General features: G+C 40.4%; 1 protein-coding gene across 4 annotated transcripts in view; it reads left to right on the top strand.

The window, feature by feature from the left end:
• The window catches only part of LOC121967135, a 78,536-nt gene that overhangs the window by 48,481 nt on the left and 3,488 nt on the right, over positions 1 to 26,567 (top strand). The window contains exons 5-7 of one of the 4 annotated variants that reach the window (XR_006107652.1): positions 3,675 to 3,764; positions 3,836 to 4,022; positions 5,816 to 5,916. Coding sequence is in view for 1 of the 4 variants with exons in the window: in XM_042517178.1 (XP_042373112.1) it covers positions 3,675 to 3,764; positions 3,836 to 3,991 (246 nt within the window). In the remaining 3 variants the exon portion in view is untranslated. Of the gene's footprint in view, positions 1 to 3,674; positions 3,765 to 3,835; positions 4,023 to 5,760; positions 5,917 to 26,567 lie in introns of those variants that run through there. The other 3 variants (XR_006107651.1, XM_042517178.1, XR_006107653.1) reach the window with 3 other exon arrangements.

Raw genomic sequence — 26,567 nt, 5'->3', positions numbered from 1 at the left:
TGATCAATTTAGTTAAAGATACATAACCATCCACTAGGATTTGTAGCTGTTAGAAGTGATACCTCATCTACTTGGTCGCCATCTCAATCTGGAATGTTTGAGAGATCTAGGAGTACTGAATTTGTTGACAGACCACAACTAAAGGATGTTGGCATCATTTCTGGTCTCAATGTGATGAGGATTATCAATGAGCCTACTGTTGCGGTCAAATTGAAGGATCCACATGTTGTATACCTTGTTGAAGAGGAGTCAACTCATTCTGCTATTTTGCATGGTATGGTGTTAGATTTGGTTCTAGATCATTCTTTCTCCAAGCTAATGGAGAAGTGCTTGAAGGATGCGAAGATGAATAATAGCAGCATTCATGATGTTGTGCTCGCCGACGAATCAATGAAGATTCTCAAAGTCCAACAGCTACTAGTAGATTTTGCAGATTTGGTGCCAAATGATTTTCCTCGGGCTATCACCTGAAACTAACCTAAACTCGAGAACAAGTTCTTTCAACCTGAGGTGATTGATGTAGGAGGATCTGAAGATTTTTATTATTATTTTTGATAATTTTCATCTTTTTATATTTTTAGATTTTGAGTCTATTTAGAGATTTTAGGATCATGAGTTTTTTTCTTTTTTGTTAGGATTTCTTTTCTTTCTTCACAAGTTAGGAATTGTGGTCTATATGGTAGAATTTGTTTCATTTCTTTGGGTCTTATGGTTTAAAATCTATATAAACATCTATTTAGTTGTTTGGGGTATTATCCTTTATACTGAATAAAGATTTATTTTTTTTTTGTAAAAGCTTGAGAATGATGGGGGTTCTCTTTGTTTTACGGTTTCTTTTCTTGCCTTTATCTCAAATCCTCCTTATCAGCCTACAGGATAATCGGTATCCTACCCGACGTCAGTAAAAAGACTTATAATAGACTCAAAGTCAGGAGATATGCTAACAAGAAAGCTCATGATAGTCATCTGCTCTCGTTGGCGTTGTTGAACCTTCACATCAAGGCTAGAAGGCAGCAACATATTAAGCCCCTCATATGTCTTCTAGGGATGACAATGGGTCGGGTTCGGGTCGGATTCCATATCCTCTGTCCCTACTCCCTATACCCATTGGGTATTGGATATCCATCCCCATACTCATACCCATTAAAAGATCGGATATCTTTTATACTAATAATTTTTTTCCATCTAATTATCATCATTCAATTAAAATATATTAGAATTAACATCATATTAAAATATATATATAATTAAAAAAATAGATTAAACATCTATATCAGCTACTTCTAACATCAACAAAAATAGTTAGTGAGTTTTGAGAAAAGAAGTTTTTCTTTAATATATATATTATTTCATCGAATATTCGGGTCGGATATTGATAGTCCCTCCATACCCCCCTCTATTTGGATCGGATATCGGATCCTTCATCGGATTCGGAGGAAATTGTCATCCCTAATGTCTTCTTAAATGGTTAATCTTGTTTTTCCACACGGTAAAATGCTTTGCAAACCTCATACATACGGAGAGATTTCCTTTTTCAAAGTACAGCAATTCCAAGTAATCCATTAGTTTTTAACAAATTCACATTGATCAAACCCATTACCTTAGTATCAATACAATTACGAATTTGAAGGGACAAGCGAGCATCCTCTCTAAGCCATGTCTGTTTCGAATCATCTTGAGGAGGGTCATCTGTCAAACAACCATCTTTGTTTCGTAGATAAAGCCAAATAATCTTACTCTAATCAAATAGTTTGAACCATTTAACTTATAGTCCATGAAATTAGATATCACATTCGTCGCAATAGAAGATTTATTTTCAGCCACAAGACTTTATCCTAAATAGAGTCAAATAAGAGAAGAATCCAAAGAAAGATCCAAATCAACAAGTAGAGACAAACCCACGTACGCTTAGGTGCTGCTCGCGTTGAGGAAAGCAGGGCGACAGGTTCAGGCCGGCGATAAGGATCGTTGGTGCCCAAGATTGGGCGACTCCAGAGATGCTTCTGATGACGCATATCATGAGAGCGTCGGTGTCGGTCGCCGGGGATAGGGCCGATGTGGTAGCTGCTTAGCGGTCAAATCCGAGAGGACGACGTCGTGAAAGGAGAGCCAACACCCAGTGCGGCAGTGAGTCAGCACAGGAGCAACGCAACCCGTGTGTTATTTGCCAGGGAAGGGGAGGTGCAATAGCGACTAGTGCGGCGACGAATAGCAGCCGACTTCGTGAAAGGACAGAGGAGGGATGGAAGGACTGCCGGCGAGGTCATGGTTGGCTGGTGGAAGCTTGTGTGCATGGGCGATGGTGAGGCAATGACGTGCCGTGGAGATGAAAGTATCTGAGAGGTAGAAGAAGTGGAGATGGAATCCTAATTTCAAATCCCTAATTTTGAACCTGGCTCTAATACCATGTTATTAGAGATAAAAAGAATAGATACTCTTTATTGAAGAGTGAGACGTATTTATATACAAACTAGGAATCTATCTTAGGAAATTATAATTAGGCTAATTGAGAATTAGTTAATTGACAGATATATTAACTAATATATTTACAAATAATATGATAACTAATATATACCGATAATAAGAATAATAACTTAATTTGAAATCTTGCATCGCGCCGAGTGAAATAATCAAAATGTACCAAAACTCGGAATCACTCGGCACATATAATGTCTCCTTCTTGTTTTTCATCTCATTTCTCCTTCAACCTCCAATCTGTCACCAACACTATACATCGGAATGTCAACACAACACCAAAATGATATCGTTTTAATTAAAGATAAAAAATCTGTTAATACACGACTTGAGGTTTTGAACCTTGCTATCATGTCCCACTAATATTACAACCTCTACAATCCAAGTGTAGCTTTCCCATGCACCAAGTAACATGCACCAAGTAACGACTTTATACACCCCTTCAACAATGTGCAACCACAAATTTTGTCAATCTTCACTATCGTAGTTAGTTGCCACCAAAGTGACCTCATCTACCTTCTATTCCAAACAATTTTGATTGGCTAACTACAACAAAGATCTCATTTTCTTGTGTAGAACAACTACAATTTGGCCATTGATCCCCTTAATCTTGTTGGATTGTGACCCCTTGACCCCTCGCGTCGGCAATTCTATCTATAACAATGGCACTCCTTATAAATACGACAAAATCAAAAGAGTCCGAGTCATAAACTTAGAAAGGAGTTATCTGAAAAGACAAATAAAAAAGATGGAAAAAGTAAAAGAAATGGATACCACACCTTTCTGATACCCTTATTTTGGATATTTATATTGAATGTGAAAAAAATTGATACGACACCATTGTGAATGCAAAGGGCAAAATCGACGCCAAGTGTGTAAATCAACTTTCTACTCGCAAAATGTATTCTGTTCTCCTGGTTAAACAAGAGGCACAATCTTGATCTTTATGATATATATGTTAACTGAATGAGGGATTGCATTGATCATGATTAGTTATTTAGCATTTGTCATCAGCAGTGGTATTGTTATAATTTTGCATAGTTTTTTGAAATTGCAAAGTTTCATGGACTATTGAATGCATCAAACTTGTAGGGCAATTTATTCTAAGACTTCTTGGTTAGTTTGAATTCCTTTACATAAATTTCTGACAGTTCGCTGTACTATCTGATAACATATGAATTAATCATTCTGTATCACAGTGTGAGGCTCGAATAAAAAAACTTCACTACGAGGATGTGGCCATGAGAGATATTCTTAGACAAAGACGTGCACAGAAGAACTGGGACAAGGTATGTGCATGTGTTTAAGTTGCAGGTTTTAGTTCTTATGCATACTTAACATTTGTTTTATATGTAATCAGCTGAGGAAGTTTGTTATGTACACATGGAGTTCTAACAACGTTGTCATGGATAGCAACAAGTCTGAGAGACACGACAGTTTGACGTCTAATTCTTCCCGTGGGATACAAACATTACATAAGCAACCAAGTAGAAATTTCACATGCTCTGAGACCTAATCAAACTGTTCCTCCTTGAGAACATAAACATGTAAGTGTATTTTCATGATTCTCCAACAAAGTTTCAAAAAGCTATGCAGATAATATACAATTAGTCCATTGCATTGTGATGTATGGTAGATAGGGGTCTATGCAACAATATTAATTTTTTTAAAAAATATTTATATAAATGTGATTAGCACAGTGTACAATAAAACATTCAATTCATGCTTCCATATAAAGAATCATATATGTCATTTACACAATCAAAAGTATGATTAAAAAACATGATAATGAATATTAATCAACAATGTAAAGTAGATTATGTATATATAAGTAGTTAAATCTAGGATCTTTAGCAAGCGGATGTTTATCGCTTGCTAAACAAGTGTTTCCATGAAGCGATCATAGGTTTCCATATTTAAAGTGCCAACAGTAGAAGTCGGCACAACTCAGATTAAATTTTGTGTTTGTTGTTAACCCCTTAATAATATGTTGATGCAAGTATATGTTAATGTGCTATCTCTACTAATTTCCTTTTTTGTTAACATAAAACCCAATCAAACTCAACTAGCTAAGCCAATCCAATTAGCTAAGCCAATCCCTACATGCTACCCTTCTGCCCCTATGCAGTCCTTACCATGGGAATTGTGAATGCCACAAGTTATTCTTCTCCACTTGTGTGAATCTATTTAATTTGAATCTAGTTTCCGCTCTCCTCATGCCATCTCTCTGATTGCTCTCAAGATTTAAACAATGTGAAATCTTCCTCCTACTGCTTCAGTGAGGAGTAGCTTGCTGTGCAAGCAACAGGCACAAAAATCAAAGAGGATTTTAATTGTTGGGATTCCAATAAGACCTTGAAGCTTCTTTATTTATCATTCTAAATTTTGCCCTAATGTCTTGATTTTTTCATTTCAAACTACAAATATAAGTTAATAGGTGTTTCAGCAGTGAAGCAAGAGAATAAAAAGGTTTTCCTTGATATTTGAGTCATTCTTCATCAAATGGATTTGCATTCTTAATGATTTTAGGTAACTCTTTATACAAGTGCACTCGACTCTCAATTTCGCTAGATGTTACATGCCAAGAGGTATGTCTTCCGAACTTCACAGGTCAAGAAGCCTTGCTTCTTGATTTCAATGCCAAGAGGTACCTTCAACACTTCCTCATTTGCTAAGCATCCAATCGACCTTGACTTGCGAAGCTTCCATCTAATGAGGTCCTGGGAGGGGTGTAAACAAGTTGAGTTGAGCTTAATTGTGTTCAAGCTAGTTTATCTATTTATCAAGCTTCAAGGTTGTTTATTAAAAATATTTTGTTTATATAATAAAAAAAATTATTATTGTTTTTTAAACATTTTATGAATTATTTAAGATTATATAAAATAAAAATTACTATTTTTTTATGTATTTGAATAAAAAATTAAGAAATAAATTCACAATTAAATTTTACACAAATGAATAAATAAGTTTGTTTTTATTGTTTATGAACTTTGTTTATAAATGTTAATGAGCCAAGCTCACTGGTGTTAAGCTTGTCTATTTTATAGATTCTTTAATTATTGAATGAACATGATGAGCTTTATTGAATCGAACACCAAACTTGTTCATAAACATTCAATTTACTTATATCCCTAGGGCTTGATTATGTAACTCCTATAGCATGAAGACCATTGAGAATCTCTGTGAACCTCTTGTGTGTACTTAGCTTATCATTTTTTCGTCTCTCATTATAAAATTCTACATTTAACTCATTAACAAGTTGCTCTTTGCAATATGAGGATCTAGCGTACATTCATGAAACTCTGAGCTTATCACTAAAGCTTCATGGTACTCTTGAAAGGACTTATTTTGTTGCGAGGTTGCGACTTCATGCACGACATCATGCCAATGTTGATCCACGGGCAGAAGAAAAATTCCACTTATATCGACCGACACAACATAGTATGTGCATCCATGCTCACCTCCGTTGTAAAAACTAACTATTAGTTTCAAGTTTTTAAATATTTTGCCATGCCGATCAACACATGCGAAATAGCCTTAGCAAGGTCACGTCGTGATTTTTCTTTTAATTTTTAATTTTATGTTGGAATTTTTTATTTTTTAAACATTAATTCCTTTTCCCTATTAATTTTTACCTTCTTAATTTTTTTTCCTCTTTCATATATTAATTTTTTTCTCCATTCGTACAAGAAAGTAAACAAAGATAAAAATACCTCTTAGGATGATTAATTTTTTGCTCTCCTATATTTCTTCACAAGGTAAATAGAGAAAAAAGTAACTTCCTAACTTCTTTATGAATGATTATTCTTTTTTGTTTTTTATTTGTCCATCAGATAAACATAGATAAAAAAAGTTTAAGGAGGTAGGAAACAACTTATTAAGAAAAGATAAAAAATTAAATAAAAGAGCAGTCTGGTCCACAAAGCTTTTGCCAATGAGGGGTATCGGAGAAGGGTCTATCATTTAATATTACTCTGTAGTGCAAGAGGTTATTTCCATGACTCAAATTCATGACCGCTAGGTTATATGACAACAATATTATGTTGACCATGGTTCCCCTTCAGATAAAAAAAAAATAAATATAATATAAACTTTATAAAATATACTATTATTAATGAATTAGATTATTTTATATAAATTTAATTTAATTTTAAATTGATTAAAATAAATCTAAATTAAATCTAGTTTAAATCTACTTGATCTTGTCATATGTACTTAGTGGATTTTAGTTAACTCTAAATCAACTTTTACTCAATAAGCATCAAATATTTATTGAGATAATATCAAAACTTAAATTAAACATTCAACATCTCAAATATAACTCAATAATAAACATCTAGATCAAATATTAATAATCATATTTTTTTAATTAATATATTATTTATTTAAAAAAGTACTAAAACTGTATCACTACTGTTCAAAGCAAAACCTAAAATCGTGTCTTGGGAACCACGAGTTAGTCTTTCATATAAGAAAGAAGATATACAACAAAAGACAAAAATATCCCTATAATTATTCTAACACTCCCCCTCAAGCTTGAGAATATAGATCATATGCACCAAGCTTGTTACATATGTAGTCAATTCGGGGACCTCTAAGCGACTTAGTGAATATATCTGCTAGCTGATCATATGAGTTGACAAAACTAGTAGATATTTCTCCAGATATGACTTTCTCTCTGACAAAGTGATAGTCAACTTCAATATGCTTTGTTCTCTCATGGAAGACTGGATTTGAGACAATATGCATAGCGGCCTGGTTGTCACATATGAGTGACATTTGTGTAACCTCTCCAAACCTTAGTTCCTGAAGCAACTGTTTTAACCATATACGTTCCTGACTGACAATAGTCATAGCTCGATATTTTGCCTCTGCACTGGATCTTGCCACAACATTCTGTTTTTTACTTTTCCGAAACAAGGTTACCTCCGACAAATATACAAAATCCAGAAGTAGATCTTCTATCAGAGGGAGATCCTGCCCAATCTGCATCAGAATATCCCACGACTTGAGTATGTCCTTTGTCTTCGTATAGAAGACCCTTTCCAGGTGCACCCTGATATATCGAATAATGCGAGTCACGGCATTCCAATGTTCTTTGCACGGAGAGCTAAGAAACTGATTTACTACACTTACTGCAAATGAGATATCCGGACGAGTGACGGTAAGGTAGCTTAGTTTCCCTACCAATCGCCTGTACCGTTCAAGATCTGAAAGAGGCTCCCCCTGATTTGGCAAGAGTTTGACATTAGGATCCATGGGATTATCGATTGTCTTTGAGTTTAACATTCCTGTTTCTTCCAGAATATCCATTGCATACTTCCTTTGGGATATAATGATCCCATCTTTAGACTGTGTCACTTCTATCCCTAGGAAATATTTGAGTTTACCGAGATCCTTTGTCTGGAAATGTTTGAAAAGATGTTGTTTTACTTGTGAAATCCCAAGATAATCATTACCTGTGATGACAATATCATCAACATAAACCACTACATAGATGCAACCAGTAGATGAGTGGCGATAAAAGACAAAATGATCAGCCTCGCTTCGAGTCATGCCAAACTATTGAATTACGGTATTAAATCTACTGAACCATGCTCTGGGTGACTGCTTGAGACCATATAAAGATTTCCGCAAGCGACATACAAGACCAGAGTGTTGGAGGATCTTGCGGCCGGCTTGAAGGGGGGTTGGATAGACGGCGCCCCCAAATCACTCGCTTTCTACGTATTTGTTAGTTGCGCAGCGGAATACAAATAATACAAACGCAAATACGAAAGCTAAATACAAATACAAAGAACAAGAAAGAGCAAGCAAACCAACACGCGCCGATTTACGTGGTTTGGAGATAAAGCTCCTACTCCACGGCGTGTCCGTAAGGTGGACGATCCCTATCCGTCGGTGGATTACTCCCCGGAAGACCTCCGGCTAGCTCAAACCTCCTTGTGGGTGGAGAAACCTCACCACAAACTCACCAAGACCTCTTGGACACAAGGGAAACTCTTGAGCACTTGTAGACTATTAATTAGACCTTAACCAAGTCTAATTTCGTCACCTTGGCCGGCCATACCAATCTCCTTCTTATAGAGCTTGGAACAAATCAGAACCTGATTTGCCCGTTACCAGTCGACTGGTGCCAGCCCAACGGCTCTCTCAACGGCTCTGCAACAGTGCATCAGTCGACTGATCCATCACCAGTCGACTGCTACAGTGCGCTACAGTAACCGCTACAGTAACTGCTACAGTACTCTACAGTGACTACTACAGTGCCGCTACAGTAGAACCCTAAAACTAAGATTTTACTCCGAGTACAATCTTTCATGCACTCGTACCCTCACCCTTATGACTCATTTGACGATTTCTTTGCAGTTTTGACCTCTTGCCTTCAAGCCTACTTCCTTTGGCTTTCGTCCCTCGGATGCATCCAAGCCCGCGGCTCGTCCCCAATACCATCCTTCGCGTATACCTCGAAGTCGCTTCCCTCGGCCCTTGTCCTCGTTGCCTTGTCCACGGTCCCTCGGATGCTTCATCCTTCACCGGACCCGAAGCCGTCAACCTGAGTCACATGTGTCACCTGCAGTCCTGCACAACTCAAGTACACATATCAAATAACGAGGGTAATCCTAACTTAAACCCTTTGCCCAAACACCAAAACACATGGTCCCGCGGACCATTGGGATTGCTCCAACACAGAGGACTCCCCCTGAGCAACAAAACACGGAGGTTGCTCCATGTAGACTTCCTCGAGCAGGTCACCATGTAAGAATGCATTTTTGATGTCCAATTGATGAAGGGGCCAATGGCGAATTGCAGCAATAGACAGGAAAAGACGCACAGAAGATATCTTGGCAACAGGAGAAAAAGTGTCTCCATAATCCAATCCAAATACTTGAATATAGCCTTTAGCGACAAGAGGAGCCTTAAGCCGATCAACCGTGCCGTCTACACCAACTTTCACCGTAAACACCCATCGACAACCAACCACTGACTTCTCAAGAGGTAGAGGAACGAGATCCCAAGTCCCACTGCTCTGTAAGATACTCATTTCATCAAGCATAGCCTGTTTCCATTCTGGATGGGCAAAGGCATCACCTGCAGTCTTTGGAAGAGAAACAGACGACAAGGAAGATAGACAATAATAATAGAATGGAGAAAGACGATGATAGCTCAAAGAAACATAGTGAGGAGAAGGATTACGAGTGGAACGCATACCTTTTCGAAGTGCAATATGAACATCAGAGTCAGGAGATGGGACCGGAGGAAACAGTGAAGGACTTGGCTCCAAAGATGTGCCCACGGTAGTGTCAGTGTTGGTCGGCGGCAAAGCAGAACGAGGACGACGCTGATAAACCTGCAAAGGAGGGGACGAGACTGGTGCAGGTGGAGAGGGAGAAACCTCGGCCAAGCGGAAGGACCAAAAAAAGAAACCGACTCAAAGAATGTGACATCAGCAGAGATGAAGTACCGACGAAGAGTAGGGGAATAACACTTGTACCCTTTCTGAGACCGTGGGTACCCAAGAAAAACACACTTATGAGACAGGGGGGAGAGTTTGTCAATGCCGAGATCAAGAGCATGAGCAAAACATATAGAACCAAAGACCCGAGGTGGTAGAGGATGAAGAGGCTGATGCGGATAAAGTACCTGATGAGGTATTTTGCCCTGGAGAGTGGATGAAGGCATGCGATTGATGAGATAACATGCAGCAAGTACGACATCACCCCAAAACTGATGAGGGACATGAGAATGGAGAAGAAGAGTCCGAGTGGTTTCAAGGAGATGATGATTCTTGCGTTCTGCAACCCCATTCTGTTGAGAGGAATAAGGGCAAGACATGTGAATGCGATGCAACACACCATGAGATGTCAAGAAGGTACGAAATTGAGTAGATAAATACTCGCGTGCATTATCACTTTGCAAAGTTCGAAAGGAAGTACCAAATTGAGTTTTTATTTCAAGAAAAAAGGATTCAAAAATAGAATACAATTCTGAACGATCCTTCATCAGATATAACCATGTACAACGGGAAAAATCGTCTATAAAAGTAACAAAATACCTTGACCCCATCGTAGAAGAAACACGACTCGGACCCCAAACATCAAAATTAACCAAAGCAAAAGGAGACATAGCCCGACTCTCAATACGAGGAGAAAAAGAACTACGAACATGCTTACCTAATTGACACGACTCACAAGATAAAGACTCTAAGTGAGAGACTAGGATGTAACTGTTTTAACTTATTAAGACCTGAATATTCCAACTGAGCATGAATAAGTAGTGGAGATGCCGCCGCCGAACGAACAAAAGAGGGTTGTTGACGATATATGCCATGAGATTCACATCCGAAGCCAATCATCCTCCCCGTACTCCGGTCCTGTAAAGAAACAGACGTATTAGTAAAAGAAATGATACAATCAAGAGATCGAGTAAGTTGACTTATCGATAATAAATTAAAGGGAGCGCCGGGAACATAAAAAACATTATGAATGGAAAGAGATGAAGAAGGATGAACAATTCCAATACCCTGAGATCGAGTTTGGGAACCATTGGCCATGGTGACCATTAGCAAATTACTAAAAGTAGTGAGGGAGGAAAATAGGGATTTATTACCAGTGATATGATCGGTGGCCCCAGAATCAAGAACCCAAGGACCCGAAGAACGAGATATGCCAGCAAAGGAAGTACCAGCGTGTGCAATGGTAGCAGTGGAACCCGAAGCCTGACGATCCTCAAACTATTTCAGAAAGTCAGTATAGGAAGGTGTTAGAGTCGAATCTGGTGTTAACTGTGAAGTGGAAGCTAAAGAAGCAACAGAACTCTGAACAATCTGAGCAGCACAAGGAGGACGACCATGTAGACTCCAGCACTTATCAATCGTGTGTCCCAGTCGGTGGCAGTGATCACACCAAGGACGTCCTTTGCCACCCTTGCGAGGTGGAGGTCCTTTGTGTCGAGAGATCAAAGCTGACGAGTCGATAGGAATAGAAGAAGGCATCGTCAAGACTTTGGTCGGGACACGGAGAAGAGTCGCCCATGTATTGTCCATGGTAGCTTCTATGGGGCTGCCCAGGATCTGGTCACGGACATGAGAATAATCTGTGGGCAGACCATATAAAGCCAGAGACATAAAAAATTTCTTCCGATTTTCAAGCTCTTCAACAGGATTGGCCGCAGGTGGGACCGTGGGAACAGTTCATTGAAGTCACAAAGAAGGCTAGAGATTGAACCCAAATAAGTTGACATTGAATCCTTAATTTGGTGGGCGCTGAGGATGGTCATGAGATCTTCACAAACTTGATAGAGTCGCCGAGAGGTGTTTGTATTATTGAGTTTGTGTCCAAACAGCTTTGCAGGTTTTGTGAGTACGAAAGACATTCCTAAGAGATGGATGGATGGTGGCTCGGATAATACAATACAACTGAGCGTCAACCTTCTTCCACAGAGGACGATCGACGACTTGAACATCTTCTTCAGTTTGAGTGAGATGTGTCTCATAACCCTGTCCAACAAGCCAAAGCTCAATGTGAGATGCCCAAGAGATATAATTTTTACCATTCAACTGCTCGGAAGAAAGAGGTGCAGTGATATGGTTGGTAAAGATTGAGGTATCTGGCTTTGGCCATGAATAGAACTGTGAACCGGGCTGCTAGAATAGATGAAGTGAGCTTGCTTATGCTGGAAGAGATTTCCTTGCAACCAACCACAGAAGAAGAAAAGGGAGGGGCTGCAGTTGCCGGCTAATGTCGCTTGCCCCCCTGGAAATTCTACTTCTGGTTGGCATCGGGCTTGTTGGCTACTGGTGACAGGGCAGAGGAAAAAGGTTGGCCTCGACGGGCGGGAGGAAAAGAGACCGAGGGTAGTAGAGGCGGAGGATGGAGCAGATGGCGAGCAAACAGTGTCTGAGCCTGCGCCAGAGGGGAAGCGGAAGGTGCGGCGGAGTCCAGGAGTAGGCGGAGGACGACTAGGGTGAGAAGCCTGGCCTAGGAATCCCCGGCGACGAAAGCAATGCCACGGCGGCCCGCTTGAGCGAGGCGAGACTCGCCGTAGAGGGACGAGACACAGAGGTAGGACTGAGGCGGCGGAGGACGCGGAAAAGATCCGTGAGGTTGGATTCGAAGGGGTCCAGACGAAGTCGATGGTGAAGCCTCGATTGGAGAGAGAGGCGTGGTAATCAGAGCGGCGGCGCAGGGGAACGGATGGGGAAGAGGCAGACGGCTCGGGAGGAAAGAAATTAGGGTTTTAACTTTGGCTCTGATACCATGTTCAAAGCAAAACCTAAAATCGTGTCTTGGGAACCACGAGTTAGGCCTTTATATAGGAAAAAAGATATACAACAAAAGACAAAAATACCCCTATAATTATTCTAACAACTACGATACAATATAGTATCAAAACCGTATTGTTTTAGTTATTGTTCAAAGCAAAACCTAAAATCTCGTGTATTTAGAACCACGAGTTAGACCTTTATATAGAAAAGAAGATATACACCAAAAGACAAAAATACCCCTTTACTTATTCTAACACTCCCCCTCAAGCTTGAGAATATAGATCATACACACCAAGCTTGTTACATATGTAGTCAATCCGGGGACCTCTAAGTGATTTAGTGAATATATCTGCTAGTTGATCATTTGAGTTGACAAAACTAGTAGATATTTCTCCAGATATGACTTTCTCTCTGACAAAGTGACAGTCAACTTCAATATGCTTTGTTCTTTTATGGAAGACTGTATTTGAGGCAATATGCATAGCGGCCTGGTTGTCACATATGAGTGACATTTGTGTAACCTCTCCAAACCTTAGTTCCTGAAGCAACTGCTTTAACCATATAAGTTCTTGACTAGCAATAGCCATAGTTCGATATTCTGCCTCTGCACTGGATCTTGCCACAACATTCTATTTTTTGCTTTTCCAAGAAATAAGGTTACCTCCGACAAATATACAAAATCCAGAAATGGACCTTCTATCAGAGGGAGATCCTGCCCAATCTGCATCAGAATACCCTACGACTTGAGTATGCCCTTTGTCTTCATATAAAAGACCCTTTCTTGGTGCACCCCCGATATATCGAACAAAGCGAGTCACTGCATCCCAATGTTCTTTGCATGGAGAGCTAAGAAACTGTCTTACTACACTCACTGCAAATGAGATATCCGGGCGAGTGACAGTAAGGTAGCTTAGTTTCCTACCAATCGCCTGTACCGTTCAGGATCTGAAAGAGGCTCTCCCTGATTTGATAGGAGCTTGACATTAGGATCCATGGGATTGTCGACTGTCTTTGAGTTTAACATTCCTGTTTCTTCCAGAATATCCATTGCATACTTCCTTTGGGATATAATGATCCCATCTTTATATTGTGCCACTTCTATCCGTAGGAAATATTTGAGTTTGCCGAGATCCTTTGTCTGGAAATGTTTGAAAAGATGTTTTACTTGTGAAATCTCAAGATGATCATTATGTTATGACAATATCATCAACATAAACCACTAAATAGATGCAACCAGTAGATGAGTGGCGATAAAAGACAGAATGATCAACCTCGCTTCGAGTCATGCCAAACTGTTGAATTACGGTACTAAATTTATTGAACCAAGCTCTGGGTGACTGCTTGAGACCATATACAGATTTCCGCAAGCGACATACAAGACCAGAAGACTCCCCCTGAGCAACAAAACACGGAGGTTGCTCCATGTAGACTTCCTCGAGTAGGTCACCATGTAAGAATGCATTTTTGATGTCCAACTGATGAAGGGGCCAATGGCGAATTGTAGCAATAGACAGAAAAAGACGCACAGAAGACATCTTGGCAACAGGAGAAAAGGTGTCGCCGTAATCCAATCCAAATACCTGAGTATAGCCTTTAGCGACAAGACGAGCCTTAAGCCGATCAACCGTGCCGTCCACACCAACTTTCACCGTAAACACCCATCGACAACCAACCACTGACTTCCCAGGAGGTAGAGGAACGAGGTCCCAAGTCCCACTGCTTTGTAGGGCACTCATTTCATCAAGCATAGCCTGTTTCCATCCTGGATGGGCAAAGGCATCACCTGCAGTCTTTGGAACAGAAACAGGCGACAAGGAAGACAGACAATAATAATAGGATGAGGAAAGACGATGATAGCTTAAAGAAACATAGTGAGGAGAAGGATTACGAGTGGAACGCATACCCTTTCGAAGTACAATAGGAACATCAGAGTCAGGAGATGGGACCAGAGGAAACGACGAAGGACTTGGCTCCAAAGATGTGCTCACAGCAGTGTCAGTGTTGGTCGGCGGCAAAGCAGAACGAGGACGACGCTGATAAACCTGCAAAGGAGGAGACGAGGCTGGAGGTGATAGAGGCGCCTCCGGAGGATAAAAGATAGTCACTGGTGCAGGTGGAGAGGGAGAAACCTCGGCCTGTGAAGCGGAAGGACCAAAAAAAATGAACCGACTCAAAGAATGTGACATCAGCAGAGATGAAGTACCGACGAAGAGTAGGGGAATAACACTTGTACCCTTTCTGAGACCGCGGGTACCCAAGTAAGACACACTTATGAGACCGAGGAGATAGTTTGTCAATGCCGGGATCATGAGCATGAACAAAACAAATAGAACCAAAGACCCGAGGTGGTAGAGGATGAAGGGACTGATGTGGATAAAGTATTTGATGAGGTATTTTACCCTGGAGAGTGGATGAAGGCATGCGATTGATGAGACCATATAAAGCCAAAGACATAAAAAATTTCTTCCGATTTTCAAGCTCTTCAACAGGATCAGCCGCAGGTGGGAGCAGTTCATTGAAAGTCACAAAGAATGCTAGAAACTGAACCCAGATAAGTTGACATTGAATCCTTAATCTGATTAGCATTGAGGATAGTCATGAGATCTTCACAAACTTGATAGAGTCGCCGAGAGGTGTTTGTAAAGAGTTGTTGAGCTTGTGTCCAAACAGCTTTGCAGGTTTTGTGAGTACGGAAGACATTCCTAAGAGATGAATGGATGGTGGCTCGGATAATACAACACAACTGAGCGTCAACCTTCTTCCATAGAGGACGATCGGCATCTTGAATATTTTCTTCAGTTTGAGTGAGATGTGTCTCATAACCCTGTCCAACAAGCCAAAGTTCAATGTGAGATGCCCAGGAAATATAATTTTTACCGTCCAACTGCTCGGAAGAAAGAGGTGCGGTAATATGATTGATAAAGATTGAGATATCTGATTTTGATGCGCTGGACGTAGCCATGAATAGAGCTTGTGGGCTGCTGGTGACAGGGCAGAAGAAAAACAGCGACTGCTTGGAGAAAGGAAGCTCGGCGTCGCAAGAAGGAAGCGAGGCTGATTCTGCCGAGCTGAGTTGCGTCAGCTTATCACTCGAGCGGAGGCGGTGGAATATCGGCGCGAGAGGAGAAGCCTTAGCTCATGGGAGAGGTGGCAAGTTTCTGTTGTCGAAGAGGGTGGACTGCCGGAGCTCCTTCAGGAACTTCCTGCCTTTGCAACCACTTCGGCAGGGGCACTTCAAGCTCGAGGATTCACCGTCAATGGATGGACTGACGCCGGAGAAATGGCAATGGAACTCACTGCCGCCGCCGCTTCTTCCCCTTACCTTTCCAAACCACGGGAAGCAGGAATGGATTGACGGACGCCGGCAGGTGGAGGACAGCACCGGAGAACCACTGCGGTGAGATGGAGATGATCGGATCTCACTGGAGAGAGAGGGAGCGCGACGTGCTTCACAGGCGAGAGAGGAGAAGCGCGACGTGCTTCACAGGCGATGCAGGAGGAGCGCGACGTGCTTCACAGGCGAGAGAGGGAGCGCGACCTCTGCTATGGCTCGGGGCGCCTTCTGCTAGGGCTCGCGGCAGGAGATGGCGAGGAGAGATTTCCGAGCCGGCACACACCGACACCAGGAGATTGCAGCAGGAGATCGCGATGAGAGGGATGGCGTCGCGGCGGTCCTTTGGGGAGAAAAGGGAAAAGCTAGGAAAAGAAATTAGGGTTTTGGCTCTGATACCATGTTCAAAGCAAAACCTAAAATCTCGTGTATTGAGAACCACGAGTTAGGACTTTATATAGAAAAGAAGATATACACCAAAAGACAAAAATACCCCTTTACTTATTCTAACAGTTATAAATCAAAATTCTGGCACAGTTTGAAATTTTAAACCTTCATTATTTCTTCAGTTTCATCCTTATGTTTTATAAAATTTTACCAATACAAACTTAGAGTAATCATCTATAATAACTATTTTCTTTTGCTACAATAACATTTAATCAGGCTATTCAATGTCTATCAACTAAATTGAAATGCAATAATTCAAGTGGCATGCAAGTATTAACTAAGTTTAAAATATTGTGGTAGCCTTAGCTTGCTTGCTTGAAAAATAAAAAATGTTGTGGTAGCCTTATCTTGAAAAAAATATGTTGTGGTAGCCTTAGCTGGCTTGAATCACATAACTTGTCCTTTTGAATAGAAACTTTGGTAGTATGGGCTAACCGCCTATACCATAACCAAGACTTCCTCCTTGCTTATTAAACACTCATTGGAAAATTAATAACACAAGGAAGATTTATACTATAAATGTTCTCTCTCTTATCACCTATAACATGGTCGTGTTGAGCTCATAGTGCTTCATGAAGCACCTAGTTGAGTGAAACTCAACCATGTACCCACATCACACAATTAGTTGACACTTAACAAGTTAAACTTAATTCCTTTAACTAATAAAACTCTTTGAATAATGAAATTGGAAGTTAACTCCATATTACTTGTACCGGTTATCTTGAGTTCTCTCTATTTCCAAATAACACGTTTCCCTTATCTTTGTGTTCAAATGCAATGAACTTTGTTGTGTCCCCAGTCGTGTGCTAGAAAACCTACTATCCAAAAACCATTTATCAGTGTGCTCCTCCAAGGTATGTGCCTATTCAAACATAGAAAATGCAATCTTTTGATACCCAAATATTGGGTCCAGAAGTGTTATCTAAAAATTTCTTAAGTACCCAAGCTTTGACAACCTTGGCCTTGCCATTTCCCTTAATTACATTCTTAGATATAATAGAAGAGTCCCTGTCAACTAAAGAGATATATTACGCAGTTGACTGTCCAATAGTCTAGTCAATTGATTATAACTATCAATAGATTGGCACACTATCTTGAGCCACTTCAAGCCCATGTTTGTGCTTGTTTTTGTTCCTTCATTCCCTAAAGTACTAAACTTTATTGCTGAGTAACTTTGATGTCAAGATGCTTTCCTGACCTTTAGCACTTGTCGTGCCTAACGTTTGCTCACTGAGACTTCTTGTATTTTCCTTGTGTTCGGTCCTTGCCAACTTGCTGGGACTTACTCTGTTGTCTAGCATCGGATTCACCTCAACCTATTGGGACTTTCTTTATACCAACTGTCCACTTGGATTTTTTTTTTACTCCAAGAATCTTCTTGGACTTCCATTATTGCACCTACAACTTATGTCTAGCTTACCTACATCACCTGTATATAGTGTTCTAAAAATTAGTCTAGACGAACGCCTAGGCGCTAGGTGCCAGCCAACCGCACCAAAAACATGCTAGTCGGCCAACCTAGGCGACCTTGACGCCTAGGCGGGATTAGGCAACCCTAGACGCTGACTAATCGATCGAATTGGCTAGGCGCCACGGAAATAGTGTAGGGTTTAATGATTTTTTTTAGTTTGGACTTTTAAATTTAAAGTCTAATTAAAAAATTGAAATGTAACCTTTTTTTTGTGTTGGGCTCAAGTTTTATAAGCCCTAAAATTTGATCCAACAAGAAAATCGAATTGTTGGCTTGCCTTAGTGGCTAGCATCAAACTTATAAGTGAGAGAACTATTGTGAGAGAACTTTACGAGAGTGATTTTGCATTCGAAAAAGAAGAGGAGAATCACAATGATGATGTTAAGTTTATGTCCATAAAGAACAAGTTGTTGAAAATTATAGAGAAGTAGAATAAATTTGAGATATTTTATTATTTGTGTAATTTTGAACTCATTTTAAATTTGATGTTATTGTGTTAGTTATAGAATATGATTTATTATGTAATTTATATTGATATCGTGGAATCCGCCTAATGACGCCTAGTCCCCGCCTAGGCGGTCTAAGTGCTAGGTGTTGGTCTGGCGCCCGACTAGCACCTAGTGAATTTTAGAACCTTGCCTATATACTTGACATACATATGAGATAAACCATATTGTCTCACTTAATTATCAGCCAAACATCATAATCACATGCAAATACATGAGAAGGCATGATTGCACCAACACTATAAGCTCTACTTGATGATGAGTACCTAACTAGGATATCCTCATCCACCTTAACGGAAAATTTTCCCAAATAATCTTTGGATTAAGGATATTGTTCAAGCAAAACCTAAAATCTCGTGTTATGGGAACCCCACGAGTTAGGCCCTTTATATAGAAAAGAAGATGTACACCAAAAGACTCAAATACCCTTTTACTTATTCTAACACTCCCCCTCAAGCTTGAGAATATAGATTATATACACCAAGCTTGTTACATATGTAGTCAATACTGGGACCTCTAAGTGAATTAGTGAATATATCTGCTAGCTGATCATTTGAGTTGACAAAGCTAGTAGATATTTCTCCAGATATGACTTTCTCTCTGACAAAGTGACAGTCAACTTCAATATGCTTTGTTCTCTCATGGAAGACTGGATTTGAGGCAATATGCATAGCGGCTTGGTTGTCACATATGAGTGTCATTTGTGTAACCTCTCCAAACCTTAGTTCCTGGAGCAACTGTTTTAACTATATAAGTTCTTGACTAGCAATAGTCATAGCTCGATATTCTGCCTCTGCACTGGATCTTGCCACAACATTCTGTTTTTTGCTTTTCCAAGAAATAAGGTTACCTCCGACAAATATACAAAATCCAGAAGTGGACCTTCTATCAGAGGAAGATCCTGCCCAATCTGCATCAGAATACCCTACGACTTGAGTATGTCCTTTGTCTTCATATAAAAGACCCTTTCCTGGTGCACCTCTAATATATCGAACAATGCGAGTTACTGCATCCCAATGTTCTTTGCATGGAGAGCTAAGAAACTGACTTACTACACTTACTGCAAATGAGATATCCGAAGGTAGCTTAGTTTCCCTACCAATCGCCTATACCGTTCAGGATCTGAAAAAGGCTCCCCTTGATTTGGTAGGAGCTTGACATTAGGATCCATGGGATTGTCAACTGTCTTTGAGTTTAACATTCCTGTTTCTTCCAGAATATCCATTGCATACTTCCTTTGGGATATAATGATCCCATCTTTAGACTGTGCCACTTCTATCCCAAGAAAATATTTGAGTTTGCCGAGATCTTTTGTCTGGAAATGTTTGAAAAGATGTTGTTTTACTTGTGAAATCCCAAGATGATCATTACCTGTGATGACAATATCATCAACATAAACCACTACATAGATGCAACCAGTAGATGAGTGGCGATAAAAAACAGAATGATCAGCCTCGCTTCGAGTCATGCCAAACTGTTGAATTATGGTACTAAATCTACTGAACCATGCTCTGGGTGACTGCTTGAGACCATATAAAGATTTCCGTAAGACTCCCCCTGAGCAACAAAACACGGAGGTTGCTCCATGTAGACTTCCTCGAGCAGGTCACCATGTAAGAATGCATTTTTGATGTCCAATTGATGAAGGGGGCAATGGAGAATTGCAGCAATAGACAGGAAAATACGCACAGAAGATATCTTGGCAACAAGAAAAAATGTGTCTCCATAATCCAATCCAAATACCTGAGTATAGCCTTTAGCAACAAGACGAGCCTTAAGCCGATCAACCATGTTATCTACACCAACCTTCACCGTAAACACCCCAACCAACCACCGACTTCCCAGGAGGTAGAGGAACGAGGTCCCAAGTCCCACTGCTCTGCAAGGCACTCATTTCATCAAGCATAGCCTGTTTCCAACCTGGATGGGCAAAGGCATCACCTGTAGTCTTTGGAAGAGAAACAGACGACAAGGAAGACAGACAATAATAATAGGATGGAGAAAGACGATGATAGCTTAAAGAAACATAGTGAGGAGAAGGATTACGAGTGGAACGCATACCCTTTCGAAGTGCAATAGGAACATTAGAGTCAGGAGATGGGACCGGAGGAAACGACGAAGGACTTGGCTCCAAAGATGTGCCCACAGCAGTGTCAGTGTTGGTCGGCGGCAAAGCAGAACGAGGACGACGCTGATAAACCTGCAAAGGAGGAGACGAGGCTGGAGGAGATAGAGGCACCTCCGGAGGATAAAAGATAGCCACTGCTGCAGGTGGAGAGGGAGAAACCTCGGCCTGTAAAGCGGAAGGACCAAAAAAAGAAACCGACTCAAAGAATGTGACATCAGCAGAGATGAAGTACTGACGAAGAGTAGGGGAATAACACTTGTACCCTTTCTGAGACCGCGGGTACCCAAGGAAGACACACTTATGAGACCGAGGAGATAGTTTGTCAATGCCGGGATCAAGAGCATGAACAAAACAAATAGAACCAAAGACCCGAGGTGGTAGAGGATGAAGGGACCGATGTGGATAAAGTACCTGATGAGGTATTTTACCCTGGAGAGTGGATGAAGGCATGCGATTGATGAGATAACACGCAGTAAGTACGGCATCACCCCAAAACTGATGAGGGACATGAGAATGGAGAAGAAGGGTCCGAGTGGTTTCAAGAAGATGACGATTCTTGCGTTCTGCAACCCCATTCTGTTGAGGGGTATGAGGGCAAGACGTGCGATGCAGCACACCATGAGAAGTCAAGAAGGTACGAAACTGAGTAGACAAATACTCGCGTGCATTATCACTTTATAAAGTTCGAAGGGAAGTACCAAATTGAGTTTTTATTTCAAGGAAAAAGGATTCAAAAATAGAAAACAATTCTGAACGATCCTTCATTAGATATAGCCATGTACAACGGGAAAAATCATCTATAAAAGTAACAAAATACCTTGACCCCATTGTAGAAGAAACACGACTCGGACCCCAAACATCAGAATGAACCAAAGCAAAAGGAGACATAGCCCGACTCTCAATACGAGGAGAAAAAGAACTACGAACATGCTTACCTAATTGACACGACGCACAAGATAAAGACTCTAAGTGAGAAAGACTAGAATGTAACTGTTTCAACTTATTAAGACCTGGATGTCCCAACTGAGCATGAATAAGAAGTGGAGATGTCGCCGCCGAACCAACAAAAGAGGGTTGTTGAAGCCGATATAGGCCATGAGATTCACATCCGAAGCCAATCATCCTCCCCGTACTCCAGTCCTGTAAGGAAACAGACGTCTTAGTAAAAGAAATGACACAATCAAGAGATCGAGTAAGTTGACTTATCGACAATAAATTAAAAGGAGCGCCGGGAACATAAAGAACATTATGAATTGAAAGAGATGAAGAAGGATGAACAATACCAATACCCTGGGATTGAGTTTGGGAACCATTGGCCTTGGTGACCGTTGGTAAATTACCAGAAGTAGTGAGAGAGGAGAAAAGGGATTTATTACCAGTGATATGATCGGTGGCCCCAGAATCAAGAACCCAAGGACCCGAAGAACGAGATATGCCAGCAAAGGAAGTACAGCGTGTGCAATGGTAGCAGTGGAACCAGAAGTCTGACGATCCTCAAACCATTTCAGAAAGTCAGTATAGAAAGGTGTTGGAGTCGAATCCGGTGTTAATTGTGAAGTGGAAGCTGAAGAAGCAACAGAACTCTGAACGATCTGAGTAGCACGAGGAGGACGACCATGTAGACTCCAGCACTTATCAATTGTGTATCCCTGTCGGTGGCAGTGATCACACCAAGGACGTCCTTTGCCACCCTTGCGAGGTGGAGGTCTTTTGTGTTGAGAGACCAAAGCTGACGAGTCGACAGGAATAGAAGAAGGCATCGTCAAGACTTTGGTCGGGACACGGAGAAGAGTTGCCCAGGTGTTGTCCATGGTAGCTTCTGTGGGGTTGCCCAGGATCTGGTCACGGACATGAGAATAATCTGTGGGCAGACCATATAAAGCCAGAGACAAAAAGTTTCTTCCGATTTTCAAGATCTTCAACAGGATTGGCCGCAGGTGAGAGCAGTTCATTGAAATCACAAAGAAGGCTAGAGACTGAACCAGATAAGTTGACATTGAATCCTTAATCTGATTGGCGTTGAGGATAGTCATGAGATCTTCACAAACTTGATAGAGTCGCCGAGAGGTGTTTGTAAAGAGTTGTTGGGCTTGTGTCCAAACAGCTTTGCAGGTTTTGTGAGTACGGAAGACATTCCTAAGAGATGAATGGATGGTGGCTCGGATAATACAACACAATTGAGCGTCAACCTTCTTCCACAGAGGACGATCGGCGTCTTGAACATCTTCTTCAGTTTGAGTGAGATGTGTCTCATATCCCTGTCCAACAAGCCAAAGCTCAATGTAAGATGCCCAAGAAACATAATTCGTACCATCCAACTGTTCGGAAGAGAGAGGTGCAGTGATGTGGTTGGTAAAGATTGAGGTATCCGGCTTTGGAATGCCGGATGTAGCCATTAAGCAGATTGGAAAGAACTGCAATCGGTCGAGGACAAGAGATGTGATAAACGGAGCTCGCTGCTAGGCCCGTTCCTTGAAACCCTATCTTTTGCAATTCCCTCTGGCGAGAGCAACAAGGAATCAAGGGAAGAAGGAAACTCACAACCGCCGGAAGTAATGCTGCTGGTTTCTCCTTGCAGCCTCTGCCTCCAAATCGGGAAAGGGCAAACACACACCAGCAGAGGCGCTGCCTCCAAATCGGGGAAGGGCCGGAAGTTGCTGCTTGTCAGCGACACCTAACTAGAGGCGCAGGCTGCTGAGACGACCGGAAAGAGCTCACGGGATCAGAGTTTGGGAAGAGAGGCTGCGTGCGGCGCTGGAACAGGTGAGGGGGCAACGGGAAGAATCGCCAGTGCTAGCCACACGCCTGGACGGACGGAGTTGGGCGGAAGCGGCTCACCTCGAAGCTCTGAGAAAGCGTGTGCCGACACTGATCGAGGCAGCGAAGAAAGCTGCTGGCCAGTGGTGAGAACTCGCGCGGAAGGAGGCGACGCGAGGAAGGAAGCGGCGCTCGCTGCTGGAGAGAACTCGCCGTGCTGGAGAGAGGCCCGTCGCGCGGCAGAAAAGGAATTCGGCGCGGGGAAGAGAAAAAGAAATTAGGGTTTTGGCTCTGATACCATGTTCAAGCAAAACCTAAAATCTCGTGTTATGGGAACCCCACGAGTTAGGCCCTTTATATAGAAAAGAAGATGTACACCAAAAGACTCAAATACCCTTTTACTTATTCTAACAGATATAAATCTTACAACTAAATACCTTAAGATGCTTGATTATAAGAATTTTTTCTAAACCAAAGTTCATAAGTTGTTTTTCCGAAAAATCTATATAAATAAATCTAGTTTGAACATTCATACAACATTGATTGCTTTGGCCCAAAAGTAGATAAGTAATTAATACATTCAATGAAGACCTAACTGCCTTTTATATGACACAAATTTCCTTTCCACCTTCCCATTTTGTTGAGGTGTTCTAGACAAGAAAACTCATGCGCATGCATACTTCTTTTACAAAATTACTCAAATTCACCTTTATTATCACTACGAATTCGATTGACTTTGAAATTCTTCTCATTTTTTACTATTTTGCAAAAACCAACTAAAATGTCTAAGGTCTATATGTAATACTTCTAAAAGTTTCATGATATTAACAATAGATGTACCTCTATGAGATGACTTGCTTGCTTTGTTGACACATTGTATAATGTCCTTGTTGTAGTGTATCTTCAACAAGCCCTCACCATGTCCCTCTTGACAACCTTTGATATTTGTCTCATGTTGGGGGTATACCAATCTTTTATGTTACAATCATAGTTCCGTCTCTTTGGTGATGAGATACTTAGTATAGAGTTTTGTAACACAAGGAAGATTAATTGTATAAATAGTATTCTTTCTATGTCTTACTACTATGATTGTATCTAACTCATTGTGCTTTACCAAACATTTGGTTGAAACTCACCTTATATCCCGTATCACACAATTGACTAATACAAAATAGATTAAATTTTATATTTTCTATTAAATGAACCTTCTTAAAAGAGCCTTCTTAGTGATAAAATTAAAAATGGATTCAATATACCCACCACCACCTTAATTCTCCACTATCGCTAAAGGACACCATTCTTGAATGTGGTGAACTTCTTTATGTCCTTGATCATGTGCCTAGAGTACCTCTATCCAACATTCATTCAATAGAGCGCTCTTCCTTGTCTTATAACTATTAAATACGAATGATTAAATCTTTTGGTAGACAAAGTACATTGGGTCCAAAAGAGTTAACTAAATATTGCTTGGGTACCCAAGCCTTTATTACCCTAAATCTAAAAATTGCCCTAGTAACGTTCTTAGGCAAAAAAAAGGTGTAACTACAAATTAGAGACACATAAGACACCTTTTGCCTTAGCTTATAGTTAATGTCAACCTTGTTATAAACTTTGATAGTCCCCAAGTGTCATATTTAAATACTTAGAAACAAATGTGCAAATGTGCACTGCTCCAAGCATTTCTTTAATTCTTCTATTTGTAATTTAAAAGAGGCATTCTTTTTCTCAAGTTTTTCAAATTGGTAAGCAATAAACTCTTGACCATTGCAAGTAGAGAGAAGAAATTTCCTCTTGAGGGGTTCTAAGCTCCTTTGGAGTGACGTACCTTCTCCTTAGACTTAGATAATGAAATGGTTAAACAAGTCATTGTTTCATATAATTTCTCTAATTTGTGAGAGATTACCATGATCCATCCTCATAACTTGAAGTTTCCTCATGGCTTGAGCTTTCCAGCCATCACCCCATCATCTATGGTCATCAACAAGATACTCCTCCGAAGACTTTGATGATGAGATATTGTCCCAAGTGCATTCTTCTTCTTAAGCTTTTCTTCTTGCATGGGAAGACACTTCAACTTATAGTGGCCCTTTTTATTGCACTTAAAACATGTTACACTAGCACTAGCTTTAGATTTAGTATACCTTTGGATTTAGTAAGCTTTTTTGGATCCTAGAACATCTTCTTCATGCCTTTCTTATTGAACTTCATGATCTTACTCATCATTTCCTTCACAAAATAGGACATCTCACTTGTTGAGATTTCCCTTACACTCTCAATTTCGTGCTTCAATTTAGAGGAGGTATTTTTCTTGCAACTAAAGCTAGACCTTTCTTTTTTAAAATAAGGTTAGATTACTTATGAAGTTTGAATTCACAAAATATTTTATCTAACTTAACCAAACTCAACTTCTTAGACACTTTGTTGACATTATTGACCATAAAGAGGTTTGAGGGCCTTTGAGGTTTGAGGACTTGTTGCATAGAGCTCGTAGAGGATCTCAATTCTTCACATGTTCTCCAAATGCATAGAGCCCGTTGAGGATTTTTGAACCTCCCATGAAGTTAGCTCACCGTTTCTCCATCCTTTATGTAATTTACATTTGGTTTATTAATAGATCTCTTTTAACAATTCGTGAATCTTGCATCCTTTATGTAATTTACATTTGGTTTATTAATAAATCTCTTTTAACAATTCGTGAATCTTGCATATCTTTGTGAAGGTCGATGAGCTTTTCCAAAAGATCCTTGGCACTCCTAAATAGTTGGACCTTGTTAAGTTGTTCTGATGTGAATCCACATTGAAGAATGAGTGTAACTGCCTTCGCGTTGGCTTAATCTATCTTCATCTCAGTCGACCATTTGGCATAGTCAAGAATCTCACCAAACTAGTCGATTGACACCTTGAACCCTTTTCTAATAATGAATCAATTTTCTATCTTGATCATTAGATAATATTTTATTTTACCTTTTCAATACTCAAAGTTGGTGTTATTAAAAAATGGTCGTTGTGCCATACTATATCCCTCTTGTATTGCTCTCTTTAGAATGTACTTCTTTCGATGATTCGTCGTCTGGGAGTGATTGGGCTCTAATACTAATTGGATCAAGACCTTTCGCTTTGCTTCTTACTCATTTCTATAATTGAGATTAGTGCAGTAAAAAATACTAAATAATAAAATCAATACA

The sequence above is a fragment of the Zingiber officinale genome, chromosome 3B, assembly GCF_018446385.1.
Source record: "Zingiber officinale cultivar Zhangliang chromosome 3B, Zo_v1.1, whole genome shotgun sequence".
NCBI classification, from domain to species: Eukaryota; Viridiplantae; Streptophyta; class Magnoliopsida; order Zingiberales; family Zingiberaceae; genus Zingiber; species Zingiber officinale.
The sequence above is the reverse complement of the archived record's forward strand: the minus strand, read 5'-3'. Positions and strand labels throughout refer to the sequence as shown.